The sequence below is a fragment of the Passer domesticus genome, chromosome 1 (genome assembly GCF_036417665.1).
Source record: "Passer domesticus isolate bPasDom1 chromosome 1, bPasDom1.hap1, whole genome shotgun sequence".
Taxonomy (NCBI): Eukaryota; Metazoa; Chordata; class Aves; order Passeriformes; family Passeridae; genus Passer; species Passer domesticus.
Window position 1 is genome coordinate 46413613 of NC_087474.1, and position 15353 is coordinate 46428965.

The 15353-nt window shown below is 41.9% G+C and overlaps 1 protein-coding gene across 1 annotated transcript in view; it reads left to right on the forward strand.

Moving 5' to 3' along the window:
* The window catches only part of EEPD1 (endonuclease/exonuclease/phosphatase family domain containing 1), a 62045-nt gene that overhangs the window by 21937 nt on the left and 24755 nt on the right, over positions 1-15353 (forward strand). Inside the window, exon 2 of the mRNA XM_064418181.1 lies at positions 10928-10979. Within this exon, the coding sequence (XP_064274251.1) occupies positions 10928-10979 (52 nt within the window). The remainder of the gene's footprint in view (positions 1-10927; positions 10980-15353) is intronic.

Below are 15353 nucleotides of genomic sequence, written 5' to 3' on the forward strand. Positions count from 1 at the left end.
CTCCCGGATTAGAGTTACAGCTATGTGATGCATCCACTGGAGGTTTAAATCCAAACCTTTCCGTGTTACTCTGATACTCAGAGCAAAGGCTATATGCGGTTGTGGCTTTTGGCTAACCAGAGGCTTAAGCTTCACATAACCCTCATCACACTTCAAAGTCATTACTGAAGTACAAAACAATTGGACTGATAGAAAGACCGTCTGGTCTGTTATTTGGGTTAAAGTTATATAAATGGCACTTCAAATGCCCCATAAGCTAAATTCGCTTTTCTAATGCAGTATCATGTGATGTTATAGATGAAGCTGATAGGATACTTTTGTAATTAGCTCTTGGAAAGAAGGCTTTTAACTTCTTACCCTTATTTGACAGGTAGTTTTCTTATTTAATTTGTGCTTTCTGTGGGCTCTTGCAGATGCAACCTCAATATTGGCTGACTGTTGTTTTCTGACTACGATATTCTTTGCATTTCTGGCAACCTAAGAGCATAGCATCAGTGTAAACAAAATTCTTTATGGCTTAACATCAACACCACTTGTAAATAGTAGTCAACACTGACAGAAGGCTGAAATGTTTTCTGTGGCTTTTCTGACGTTTAAAGGCTTGTGTGGATGCAAGATGGAGGAGTGTCATCTTCACTGGTATGCAAAACTTGGGTTTTCTGCCTTTGCTGCCTTTGGCCTGCTCCTCTTCACAGTTTTCCATTTCTTCACTTTTTGTTTTGGACTGTGCAATTGACCTCTGTTCTAGGAGGATGAATGTTCATGTTCATTCAAAGTTTGGGTTGCTCTGTTTTCAGGAACCTTTGCGTGGGTTAGCTGAGTGACAGTTTTGAGGAATTCTCATCTATTGTGACCTTTCCTTCACTATCTGGGATAGATGCTGTAAGGAGAGCACCCCAGTTGTTGGCAGTGGGTCCTGATGCCATTCCTGTGTGAGGAGCAGCAGATGGCTGTGCTGACTGACGCTCCACTGTGTTGACATGCAGACTTGATAGTGTTAGGCTAGGCCTGCACTGGAGACTTTTGTTGGAGTAGTAATGCATGAGTGTTATCTTGCTAAACCCACACTTTCCCCCATCTCACGATGACAAGGTCTCAGTCCCCTTGGCAAAGTCTTTGGATGCCTGCCCCTTGCCCTTGCAGAACACTGGTGTTAAGGTCTTGTCACCAGCTTCCCAAGCTCCACTCTACGAATACAGGTGGGCTGGCTTTTGGCCACAAAGTGGTAAGTCCTTAAAACATACGGGCTGTCTGCTAATACAGTTTCTGCTTTGTTTCCCACATGTTATAATGATGCACTTCATTTTAGCCTTTTTGTCAAAATGTCCTTGAATTTGTAAAGTAACATATGCCGCTCATGAAAGAGCCATGGAGAAAAGTGCACTTGACCAAAGCACTTCTCTTGGTTTCTGAAGTGCTCCTTTTCCCTCATCACAATGCCTCTCCTCAGTAATTTTGTAGGGTCTCTTGGAGCATTTCTTGTGCACATTCTTGTGTTTTAATACCCAGTGTTTAGTGTCTTCCACCATTTAAACAATTCCAGTTTGGCACGAAGTCTTCTGCAAAAGATGCACATATGAGATGCACAATGGCTGTGGCCCTTCGCCAGCCTCTACGAACTAGCAGCCAGCTCTTGAGGGTCAACCTCTTTCTTAAGAGTGTGCTGTAAAAAACTGCGGAGTTCTGTATCCAGATTCAGCCAGGAAGCTTCAATACTCTGTAAAACATCAGGATAAATCTTAGTGGCACTCGGATGTCACCAGCTAATTGTAGTTGTACTGCCATAAAGCTGCACCGTTGCTCTTGAGTAAGTATTTCCCAAAGCAAACTGACTTTCATTGTATTAATTTGTAATGATTTTAACTGTGTAAACTCATTTCTCTGAGATAAGGCTGTGCATGTATGGCAAAGTAATACTGCCTTAAGTTTCTGAGGCTGAATAAATGGCCATGACGAGCTTTCACATGACAGCTTGATAGCATATGGTTCATATACCTAATGGAGAAAGGGACGTGGGCTATTTCAAATCACATTTTATTTTGCTGGGACACAGAAGCATATTTTTAAAGTAGAGTCCCAATTAACCACTTTGCCTCCCAAAACCTTGTAATTTTGCTGAAAGCTTTGTAATTCATGGTAGAATGGTAGTGTGGTGGTGTGCCCTTTCCCAAGCATATCCATTTATTTAACTAGAGACTACTCAGTTTTTCCACTGCTGCTCTAGGGCAGGATTGGGTGGGAGAAGGCGCTGTTTCTGGAACTAGGAGATTCTCCCCCAGCAGGGAATGATTCAGAAAATCCAGAAAAAGAGCCAAATGTCAGAGACTGCGTACACTATAACATAATGCCTATATTTGGAAGCTCTAAGTCACCTTTGGTTTTTATGACCTTCTAAATTTTTGTTTTCAGTGTTGGTCTCCTCCCTTATTGGACAGATTTGAATAATTCAGTGCAAGTTAAATAAGCTGTTCATGTCCAGTTTAATGACTCAGAAGAAATCAATGTTGCCACAGACACAACATTCTCTGTGAGTCTTTCTTTTCCTGTGGAATTATAAGGAAACAGGCATCTTGTGAAAAATTAAAAAATAAAACCCTGTGATTGTGGACATTATACAGAGGATTTTGCCCAACTTCAAAACAATTGAGCATAAGGTGAACTGGTTTGGATGAAGACGTTATTTCTCTTAGCTAAGTATAATAAGAAATTAAAAACTGAGGAGGAAAAGTGCATTTTATAATTATATGAATTAAACCAAAAGGCAACTACCCCCCTTTTTTAATGCAGGCAACTGATTTTGGTTTGTTGTCTGTCAGAAGGGAGTTGCAACAACTGGTGTAATTTTTTTGTGCATAAATATAACACACATACAAACAGACGTGCCACTTGCAGTATTACTCTCTTCTGTTGCCTGAATTATCACGTAGTGAAGTGTTTGTCACAGAAGCAGTCAGTGAAGGTGGAGGTGGTGACAAAGAAGCCTGCTGGATTTGGCACCCTGAGTTTTGAATGATTTTGGGAGTTCGGCTGCATTGCCACTGCATGTACTTGGTTCCTGTTAGTATTTATGTATGGACAAGATTGCTGTGTTTTGTATAATTTAACATAGGTATTTGATATACTGTTTCTTTATTCATTAGGTTACTATTTTGTAGTCATTATGTTCCTGGCAGTCTCAGGCCTTTTGTGGTTTCATTTCATGCATTTGGGAATTTGGGACATATTTTCAGCTGCCTAGTCTATTTTAAACTCTTTTAAAATTAAAAAAAAAATCAACAAATAATGGTTTAGAAGAGATTGATCCTTTTGAGCCATTTGCCTAATTAACCTTTGCCTCTCAGGAATCAGCTTTGATTCTGTTCAATCAAGTGCAATGTATCCCAGCCCTTAATAACCAGCATTTCTTCTGAGGACCTTGGAACTCTTCCCTGACTTATACTTTTCTAACTGCTCCCACTCTTTTGGCATTGCACCAGTTTGCAGAGACCGAATTGGAGAAGGACAGGAAAGAATAATAACAGGATATCAAGAGAAAAGGCCATAGGATGGCCTCTAACTTAATCAAGTGTTTCTGAAAAGTTCTGTTAGCACAGTGCTTGAGTCTTCAGTACTCTGTACCTAAAATGCAGATTTATGAACCTAATAATGAAAGAAAGGACAGTATTTACATGTGCATTGCATGCACCCAAAGGATGACCCTTCTGTGACTTCCTCTAGTGTAAAAGTTTGAGGGAATCTTCAGAGAGACTGTATACAAGCAGAAATTATGTCCTCTCTTCTTCCCCCTTACCTGAAAAAAGGAAAGAATTAGGCCCAAGATCTGATCCTCTATGTGGAGAAAGAGGTGAATAGGACTCTTCCCAGTTGCTCCTAACCTACTCTCTCTGATAGAACCCCCCAGAATTTGCACCAGTGTCCTGAAAAAGCATCACCGCCTCACAACTCAGGAGATGCCTTTTCTGGGTAGATGGATAAGAGTGATGTTTCTTTACCCTCACAGAGGTTCTCTGAGCTTTGAGCAGCTCCCCTCTTAATTTTGCTGAGTGTGACCTGCTCTGCTTACTGATGTAGTGGAAGTCTGTATGCACAGCAGCATGGATTTCATCCATTTGAAAATAGCTTGGGTTGGGTGTTTCCAAGGAGGTGGTCAAGAAGGCCTCCAGGTTTCATTATACATGGACATTCACGTGTTTCCTGCAGTTGGTTGTGGTTTGGGTCATTGTGAGCATGTTTTATTCCCTTCCAGAATTCTAGGAAGAAGTTTGCTGTTCTTGCAGCCTTTTTGGTTTTTCTCTCATGCGTTGGGAATACACAATGCTCAGAGTTTATGAATCATCGTTCAGTTCCTGCAATGATACAGCTGCACTGAAACCACAGCATCAGCTGAACATAAATCAGATCCTCAGTGCAAAGTTCATAGATCCTGCAAAGTGATGGCTTTGCAGCAAGTTTAGAGCAGAGAACAGCAAGTAGAGAGCATCCCTGAACCCAGGGAACCACTGAAATAGGAAAGAAATGAACTATTTCAATTGTCTCCTGCCTTGTAATGATGCTGTTCTCCCCCTTCAACTCTCCGTAGTAACCATCCATAATTCATGTCTTCTTTCTTCTAGTTCCATTACAGTTTCCTTTCTCCCCGTGACAAATACTTCAATCACTCACATAATGTAATAGGATCCATGAATGCAAACATCAGAGTGGGAGTGTTTGTGTGGCCTGCACTACATTGCCAATTTGCTTGATGGATTTTGGCTTCTCTGCTCCTTCCATTTACTCCTGGTTCCCTTTCCAGCTGCAGTGCTTTGATCTGCTTTTTGGTTTCAGACCATGCTGCAGGCAAATCAGCAATGACTAGACATTGAAGAATATCTGCTTTCATCCCAATGAGGGAGCTGAAAAAAAAAGTAGCCGTAAATAAATTCGCCTATATATAGTTGTGTAAATATATGAATGTTTCAAAAATTATATATAACATGTATATGATCTGTTTTATGTGTATCTATAGTATAGGTAGATATAAATACATTTAATATGTAGGAAATGCAGCTCCCTGATTTTATCATTATTTCTTCTTACTGTGGACACATTTTTTTCCTGAGAATTTTCCAACATATTTTGTTGTGTCATTAGCTGGCAGTTAGTCCCAAAGCAATATGGCATGGTATTCCCATCCAAGCCCTTAAGCTTACTTCAGAAACTCTCTGGTGGCTTCCAGCAGCCGTTAAAATGTGGCACTGGACACAGTTTTTCCTTCCATTTAAGGAGTGATTGAGAAGATGCAGATGCTTTTATTGGAAAAGGAGAAACTGGGTTTTTTTCCTCATCCAACTTCACAGGAGTAGATGAAGGAAGTGTACAAGGCTGAAAGTCATTGAGCATGCTTTTCTTTCCTCTTTCTGCTTTTGTTTTTATGGGGGTGTGAGCAAACAGGGTCTTGGGGGTGGGGGGAAAGACAACTTTGTAAATGGGATATGCCAGCAAAAATAAGATATATTTTTATAGTGCGTGCATTAATGAAAGCCTTAAATTTGATCCTTCACTGTGAAGGCGCCCCACTTAGAAGACCTATTGCCCTGGTCAGTGTGGGCAGCCCTAAAAAAGGCGTATCACAGATCCCTTCGTAGCCCCAGGGTGCTTAGACTTGCTCCCCATCATCTCACTGTGTTAAACTTAGTCTGCTAAGTGCTATTGGTGCTATTGGTGGGAGCCTGCTGTTCTTCCACCTATCCTTGTGCAAGGTAATCATCACAGGGGCAGGCAGAGTCAGGAAGAGAAGCCTGAGGCCCATTAGGTGTTAGCAGCAAGGTCCAGCTGCAGGTCTATATTTAAAAGAAACAGCCAAACAAAAGAAAAAACCAAAACACTTCCACCCCCTCTATACACACCACCCCCCATATCCCCCTGCACTTGTTTAACCACAAGATCTGTGTTTGACACTTTTGGGCTGTTAGCTTTCCCTGCTCTCCATGTATTTCTCTAAGCACCTTGTTATCCTTAAAGCAATCAGAAAAGAGTTAATCAAAACTCTTAACCTCAGGCTGGTGACAGCTGGGGCAGCAAGAACCACCACAGCCTCACAGGGAACTCATACATGCATGGGGTGTTTCCCCATCCTTATTGTTACTCACCTTGTCATCCAGCAAATGCCAAAGGAAAAACAGGGGCTGTGATGTGAATAGATTTATGAGCAAGGCTGGTTTGGATAGGTTTGCAGATACAAATTTGGTGGCCCAAGTGGTTTTGTCCTGTTCTTTTTGTTAACTAATTCACATATGTGTCTGTCAGTAAACATTGCAGTTACATGCATTCATGCTCTACTCTTAGATATGTAAGTGTTCCATAAAATTTCACCATGGGCCATAATATGTTTGTGGGATCTTATCTCGAGAGCAAAGAGGAAGAGTTTGTAGACTAAAAGGACAGGAGAAAGGAATTATTTAATGTTGCTCGAAGTGGTTTGGGATTGAGTGTTTTTTGCATGGGCTATTTATAATAATATCTGTGAGTCTAGCTGAAGCAAGATTTGGTGCAGCTGTATGCTGAAGAAGGTGACAGAAAAGCAGGAGAAGTCAAATGGCATTTCTCAATGTTATTAACTTTAGGCTTATGCACTGGCTGCTAAAAAGCATGAAGGTTTTTGAAGAACTCAGGCCTCGAGCAAAAGTATGTAATTGAGCTTTTGTAGGGCACGGTCATGATGCCAAGTGTTTGCTTAAGCACTTCACTGAGTCCCTGATTGCTGAACTTAATGCTTCACATTTTCCTCACTTTCTCCTCTTTCCCCTTTCCTCAAAATTATCCATTCTGCACTGAATGGAAGCCTCAGCTCTCTGCTGTGCTCAGCTCAGCAGAAATAGGTCACTGTGCTCACTGATGCTCTGCTCTGGGGACCCTCTCTCTTGACAGTGGCAGCCAGGTGACCTGTGTCTGTAATGGCTGCAGTTCTAGTTCTGTGCAGGGGTGGTCCAGAAACTGACTGTAATTCTAAAAACCTTCCTTCCCCTAAAGCACCCTTCAAGCTGATTTTGGAGGAACCAGCTTTTCTTCCTCAGGTGAAGACCTGAGGTGCATTCTGCATGGATGGAGCTGGGATCTGCCTTGTGCAGCAGTCTCAGACTATCCCATCTGCCTTGCTGCAGAGCCATAGGCTCACTGGTTTGTAGGCAGATGACCCTCTAGTGGTTCTTAGGAGAGCCCCAATATTTCCCACTGCAAGAGCAGATGGGATTTTGCGGGCAATGTGAATTCAAGCTGGGAAGTGAAGCTCAGTGCAAATGAAACACAGTCATGATGGCTCAGGGTGAACAGGAAGCCATCAGCAGGCAAGGGACCTATCTGCAAGTTTGCAGCGTTGCAAAAGACTGCCAAAAAGACTTAAATTACTCCTGGGTATGTGGGATTAAAAAGAGAAACCCAATGCTACTTGTTTTTGAGTAGGAAGACTTTGAGGAAAGGATTGCAATGATACCCTGAGGTGCAGAAATGTGTTGAAGCTATAGGCATTTGCTCAGCACTGTGACTAATCTTCTGGAAACCAAAAGGAATTCCCTTAGAGGAGAATGCTGTGCGTCACCCATGGCCAAAAAAAGAGGGAGTCATGTTTCCTTGACAGCACATCATGTTTGCATATTTTCAGTGCTGGAGGAGAGTCCTTCATCCTGATCACTGCATGTTTTCAAGTATTTTGAGTGTGCCTGGGGTGCCAGGATATTAATTTCAATAGCTTTGTTTAAATAGCTCCTGTAAGTAATTCAGTCAGTGAGTATTTATAATAGAGTTTCAGATTCAAGCAGAGGCCTTTTCAGTATAGTTACTCATATTACAGCTTTCTTAGCCAATATATTTTAAAGCTGGTAAGTTAGAGCAGTCTCTCCAGGAGCCATAAGGTTTCTTTGGGAAATACAACTTTTCTACAACTTTATTAATGAGTTAGTGTTTGCACAACATGGGTGAGGATGAAAGAAATAGTGCCAAGGATATACATAAACAGAGTAGTACTTAGGTGTTGTATTGTAGACTGCCAGAGCTTGGGCTTCAGCATTGGCTTTTGGTAACTCTTTGCATTTCATTTGAGATTTTTTTAATTGGAGACTTCCTCCCCCTCTCTCCCCCCAGTTACTGTCTGTATTCCCATCTACTTTGAAATCCTTGGTGAACCAAAAAGCTGCAAACAACAAATGAAGTTATGAGCTGCTCTCAGTGGTTGTAAGATTGCTGATGTAGTGCCTAAATAAGCAGCCTGGTTTCTTTCTGAAGCATCAAATGCCCAAAGCAACAGCCTTGAAAGCAGCTGCATTTCCAAGCTGACATTGAAGTAGCACATACTAATGTTGTTTGGAACTGCTGGGAGAAGCAGTCAATAACTGGTTATCAAGAGCAATTTTCCAGGTAGTGGTCTGTGATCCGATGGACAGAGACACAGTCTGTGAAGCTGCTTTAAGGAAAGAAGGATCTGGTTGTATAAAGGCTGATACTTGTGTTTGCAGATTCCTTTTGACCAAGAAAAAATGCCTGAGGTATTTTCAGGTGTCACCTGAGGAGAGGAGAGTAAAGTACTGGGCAAACACTGATCTCCTAATTTGTAACAGCAGAGGAAGTCTTTTTCTCTCCAGGAATCAAACCAATTTGCTGCAAATCATGTAGCAACTTTGAATTGACATTTGATTCTGACCCTGCATATGCAGTATCTCTGCAAGATGTAAACCCTTTGTATGGTTTCTTCACCTCTGAACAAGGGTACAGCGTCTCCATTATATGATGAAATAAAGTAAAAAGATTCCTGTTTCCTGTTTTGTTTCTTGCTTCTGTGTGACTGGATACTTTTTAAAAAAACCATACTAATTGAAAAAGTTCTTGTGGGGCTTTGCAGGTGTAAATAGGAGGGAAGGTAGGTTTTTACAGTGAGATGATGATTGTTAATGAAAGTGGTACTTGCTTTTAGGGCAATCTACATCTTTCTTCTGTAGCTATTGAGTCAGATAAGTCACATATAACATTCTAGAAATAAATCAGTCAATTGGTAGAAGCATCTGCAGCCTTGACTGATTTGATTAAGTAATCAAAAGTCTAGCTTCAAAAAGAAAAATACAACAGCAATTTGCATACCCCCAACCCATGTATGCATAGACTTGAAGCCACCTTTGCAGCAGCCTAGGTGGCTGTGAGCACCGTGAGTGCATCCACAGGAGTGTCAGCCTACCTCCCTCTCACCCACCCGGGGTTTTCTCAAGAGATGAGTCATCCAAAATGAAGAGGTGACTCCTGAACTCACAGACAGGTTTTGACTGTGGCTGCACTGCTCCTGCCTGGGTTATTGGACTTTGTTCTCCAGGGTGCGTTAGCTAAGGCTCTTTCTGAGTTGGACACAGCACAGCACAGTTTTAAATGGAACTGCCTTCTTTGCTTGTGCCCAGCCCATCTTTATTTTGCATGCTGGCTATATTGCAAGGAAAATGATGTTTAAAAATACCTTGTATTGGTTTTGTACTTTCCCTAACTGCCTTCCAGTTCAGCTGAATTTTTGTGTGTGCAACCTAGTGTGTTCACCAAACAGTAACCCCAAATCACATGTCCCCTGCTACCACAGTGGTTGGGCTTTAATGGAATACCTTTTTCATTTTTCTGATTATCCCACTTTTTTCTGAACCATCTCCACCCTCTTTGTCTTAGCAGTAATAGTCTCTGCAGACTAGCAATGCATTGTCTGTGGCTATTTTATAATTCATTGGGTATAGGCTTTTTATGATACCTTGAAGACACTGAAAGGTAGAAGTCCATTAAAGTGAAAGCACATTGGTGTTTAGGGATTAGGCTGTGAATACCTGCAGTGGAAAGCCATAGTAAGACAGGACTAGAACTATGCTTTGCCAGCTGCTGATGCAGGATGGATGTACATAATTAGCATACAAGGTGCCAGTGGATGCTCAGGAGTTATGCAATATTGCTCTGAGGTTTTGAAAGGCTAATAAAACTTTTTGTATTATATCCTTTGGCAGGCTTCTGTGTTGACTATTCACACCTTCTTGGATATGAGCTTTTAACTATACTGGCTTTTTACTGTGTCTGTGTGCAGGGTGGTGAGAATAATTTAAACAATATTTATATGCATCATTTGATTCTTCTATTGCCATGCAAATGTTTTTGTATCCCTGGGTAAAGGAAATTACCCTCTGGAGTTCAAGCATAATATATTAAGTGACTGGGTTTAAGGCTGGGTAAGGGAAGTGAGCCTGTGGAGTTGCAATACAGCTGTAGAATCCTGCTTGAGTGAATCTCATAACCTTGTTCAAGTGAATGAAATCCAGTGTGCAGGATTTAGCCCATAGAGGTAAACTTAAAAAAAGATTCAGTAGGTGAAGATATTTGGGATTGGTTAGCAAAGGGCATCACAAGAATAATAATTGGGGATTGCCTTTCTACCATAATTTTAAATAGTGGTGCACATTTCCCTCATTTCCCTCTCAAATTTCTTGAGCTGGGTTGTCTTGGTTACTGCACCTCATATATAATATTGTAAATCCATGGAAATGGCTTTTTGGTGCTTGTAGAAACCTGTTGACACCGAGGAAGAAAGTTGACTACAACTGATAGAAATGTCTAGAATATTTTTCTGTGCTTGTCATTCAGAAGATCATTTGGTGTTAATTTGGGATATTACAAAAGTAATGATTGATGCAGTTTCTCTGTAAGGCAAATTCAGATACACTTGTAACTTGGAAACAAAAAAAATCTGCTTGTGATAGCTAATTCAGGGCAAAAAAGTGACATTGTCTCTCTTGCTTTATTTTGTTTCATCATGAGCATTTCTTGTGTTTCTTTTGCAAGAGAGACAATAAAAACAGTGCTTCAGGTCTGCTTTCTTCAATTTCTGTAATGCTTGCAGTACAGTGATTAATTCTCTTTTTCTCTCTCTGTTTTTTTCTTACAGTATCAAGCTTTTGGCTGTGCAGGAGCTGGCTGACAGAGAAGCATTGGAAAAGGTATTAAAAAATACATCTAATGCAATTATTGTGACAGATTTAAGCTCTTAAAGCCCTCTGTGTTAGTTGTGCTTCCTAACTTCATGGAATACCATGCTGCATAAAATAGGACATCTTCCTAGCTACACAGTGCTTGAAGGCAGAGGGTTGATGTTTTGTCTAAGCTGACCATGTGCTTTTGGTGTTTTCTGATTTTACAGCAAGCTTGGGGTAGGCAATTATTAATAATAAGCAGTAACTAATAAAATCCAGCGTTGCTCTTCATCCAAGGGCATTGCAAGCACAGCAGGCTCAGGTCAGGTACACGGAAGAAATTCTTTACTGTAGGGGTGAGAAGGGACTTGAATAGGTCCCTCAGGGCTGTGGATGCCTCATCCCAAGAAGTGTTCAAGGCCAGGTTGGATGGGGCTCTGAGCTACCTGGTCTGGTGAAAGGTGTCCCTGCCCATGGCAGGGGTGTTGGAACCAGATGATCTTTCAAGGTCCCTTCCAACCCAAACTGTGGCCTGCTTCTGAATGAAAAACCAAATTTTTTCTGCTTTATGATTCTTCTGGCCTGGCAAGTAGGACTGGACTCCAGTGCCCAAACTGGGACCAGTGGCTTCCCTTCACTTTCTACACTAACTCCTTCACCTCAGGAGCAAGGAGCCAGCTGTGAGGCAGCATGGGAGACGTTTTAGGATGCAAAGAAAACAAGTGGATTCTGAGCCCTGTTGGAAAAACTGCTGTCTTAGAGCAGGCATTGAGCTGGTCCTGATCCAAGCAGCCCTTCTGTACCTACAAGTGGTGTGGCAAGGCTCGGGGAGGAAGGAGCAACCCTTCTCCTGCCTGAACACATCCTTGTCTGTGAGAAGGAGAATGTCCTGCAGCGCTGTGTTCAGGCTGCATCAGCCGGGTACTCTAGAAATAATGAGTAAAACAAGATACAGCAGCAGTGGATGCTTCAGCCTTGGCTTTGCCACTGACTGGAGATGCATTTCACAGAGTTCCTCCACACACCCAGTTAATTCACATGGGGCATCTCTTCACTGGTGTTTGTGAATTCTGATTTTGACATGAAGAGGTAGATTTTGATAAAAGGCAGTGGCACAGGACTATGCAGAAGACATTGTTGTATTTTACACATGAACAAGACACAGTTCTCAAGCACTCATTGTGCAAATCAGGTTGATCTTGGCAAATGTTCATTGTTTGCAGCAGTCGGATTCTCTGGCCCCTCACACCCTGTACCTTTCCCACCTTTCCAACAGACCCATACCTCCCTTTGGACCAATGCCTCCAAAAACATGGCCTGGCAAGGTTAGGTGACCTCAGCCTGGTGGGAATGGCAGTTTGAGGCATTGTCTGGAGCGCTGCAGGAAGCTCTTCAGAAAGGCTCAGCCTCAGAAAAATGATCTTTCTAAATTGAGCTCTCTGAATATTTGATATCTGCTTTCATACAATGCCAAGATTAAAGAATTTAAGAGGCCAGTTTAGCCCTATGGAAAATAACAGGCTTGAATTATGTAAGTTCAAAGTAATTTGCTGTCTTTATTTTTTAAGTGCAGGAGGGGAAGAAGCCCACAGAATAGAACAAAATCCCTTGTCCAGCCTGCTTGCAGAGTCAGGTTTTGAGAACACTGTGCTGAGTTTTGTATTGTTAAGTCATTATTTGTCAGCATTATACTGTAGGAATACAGAATATTATTAAATTATAGTTTTCATATTTATTCTAAGATGGGTTTTTCTGGTTTTTGAAGTGAAGTTTCCTTTAAAGTAACTATGGACATGATAATTTAAAACTGTTTTTCCTGTAGAACACTTTCCAGTCTCTTGTAGATGGTTTTGAACTTTGGAAATTTTCTTTTTTCTAAAATTTGCTGCCCAGTTTTGAAAGTTCTTATATCTTTTTGACACTTGCATGGAATCCTGGAGTGAGCAGAAGCCCCTTGCTGACTTAGGGGCTACAGATTAGCTCTATGAAATCAAACCACACTGAAATTGGGTGCATGTGCAGCTAGGCCTGGTTCTCTTGAGAACCAGGGCCTCGAAGCAGTGTCATAAAATTATTCTGGCCATGAATAACACAGACAGACTGTGAGGTGAGGCACATGAAGCCAGTGGACTGTTGGAGCAGCCTGGGAGAACTTGTTTGAGCTGTTGGGGTCTTGCTTGCTGGAAAAGGATTTTTTGCTGTTCTGTCTTAGGTACTTAAGTGTCTTTAAATGTTTCTCCCACCTTGGCTATTGAAAATGAGCTAACACACTGTGAAAAACTTTGTGTCATGCAAAGACTATATTTGTTTAATTTCCTAAACCTCCAGCATTTTGGCAAACTGAGCCAAAACGGCCCTTTAAGCCGAAGATCTACCATACTGGTGGCATTTATGCCTGGTGTTGCCAAAACAGGAGGGATGATTGACAAGGTTTAATTACAGCCTGTCCTGGATTGGAACAAGCTGGGCTGACCCTTGGATGCTGCTCATGAGCTGGTTTGTTTTTCTGGGGTGCCACAGTCTCCTGAAAGCACCGCAGACAGGGTGCTGCTTGTGGAGCTGAGCCCCAACTCCATGCTTACTGCTGGTAGGAGGAATGGGAAAATAGTAATTTATTTCAGTGAACACGGTCACATTAGAAGAACAAGAGCCTCTACCTGGAGAAAATTCTGTGTCAGAGGTGGGTTTGTGTTTGCTTTGGCCATAGTCTGTCAGATCCATTCCAGCACAGGCTCCATGTGAGTGGTCTTGCAGGCAGCTTAAAACTAAGGCCATGCTTCCCTGTATTTTCTCCTACCTCGAGCCTTCAAATCAATGTGTTTACTTCCCCCTGCCCCCCTGCTGAGCTTCTCCTGCTGCTGTGGGATCGCATTACTTACATGCCTTCCCTTCAGAAGTGCTGCTGGCATTTGCCGAGGGCAGGGAAGAGCACAGATGGCGAGATGCCATGGGAGGGCTTCCAGCCATGCCAGCCTCGTCCCCACAAGGGTTCAAGGCTGCTCAGGCTTTAGAAAGAAGTATCACGGGCACGCAGGCTTGTTGGTGCCGAGTCCTGTATGGAACACCTCTTCCTCTTCCAGAAGCACAGCTCTGGGAGACGCTCCCAGCGACACTCTTGCCCCAGTGTGGTTTTGAGTGCTTTGCTTTATCTAATTTTGGCAAGTCCTTAATTGCAGAAGAAGAATTCTACTTGCCAAATGTTAATTGTATTTATTTGGGGAAGGGGAAAAAATAATTCTCCCAAGGAACATGCTGTTTTTATAGTTTAAAAATAAATCTGTGTAAGTAATTAGGTTAAACTGCCTAGCCAGGTGACATTTCTCATTGGTTACTGTTTTAGCATTTAAATTTGTAGCCCTTTTCCATAGGCATGTACACCAAAGCAATTGTTCTTATTGGTGCTTGATGCCAGTAAGTTATGCAGGAAGAGTCATCCATCTTACAAGGAAAATAAAAAAATTCTTTTCATTCTGAGCATTTCCTCCTGCATCTTTCAGGTGTTAACAGGGGCTCTTGAGCTCATTTCTGCTTCAGAGGTGGGTTATAAGGGAAAATAAATAATTTGTACAATTCAATAGTCCCCTGATAGCTTTTTAAAAGGTAAGTCTGCTTTGTGAGCAAGCAGCAGTGACCCATTATTTTCCTATTTGTGTATTAAAATGTAAATGCATTTGCTGTGACTCAAGATGACAAAGGACTGCCCACTTGACTCCACAGAGAAGTTTGTTGGGTTCTCATCTAGGAAATGAAGTTTGTGAAGTGTGGAATTCATTTGCAAAGTGATGATTGTTCTGCCTGCAGCTGGAAGAGATGTACTTAGGCTGCTATGAGACACACTAGGCGGGCTGAAGGACAATAGGAATTGGGGTGAGGATTTTGATTTTGTTTAGGGATGATGTGCTTGAAGTTGACAATAACTTGCAGGTTGAAAATTAGCGTAACATAAGTTTCACTACTAATGTCTGCCTATAACAGTGATGGCAAATTTTGGTGAGCTATGTCCAAGAGGTCAGTGAAAAGAAAGTGAAAAGAGCAAAACAATTATCAGGAGGCTTGCATTGTCTCTGTGGGGATTTTCACCTTCACTGGAGAAGTTTTAGAGATCACAAATCAAGAGGGATTGACAGGCTTTCACCTGGTGCCTCTGAAGCACAGAATGCATTCTCTGGACACGAAGGCAGGCAGCTGTGCACCTTCTCAATACAGGAAGGGATCTCTTCTGTCTGCTGGTCTAACCTTACTTGGTGTAATCCATTGGGAATTTCTGCTGGAGAAGATAGAATGAGAAAACTCTGACCAGCCTTCTCCTCCATGTAGATTCCCTCCCCATTCCATTTCTTCATATTTACCTTGCTGCATTAAATGGAAAACTTAGCTCTGTAGACAAACAATCTCTACAAT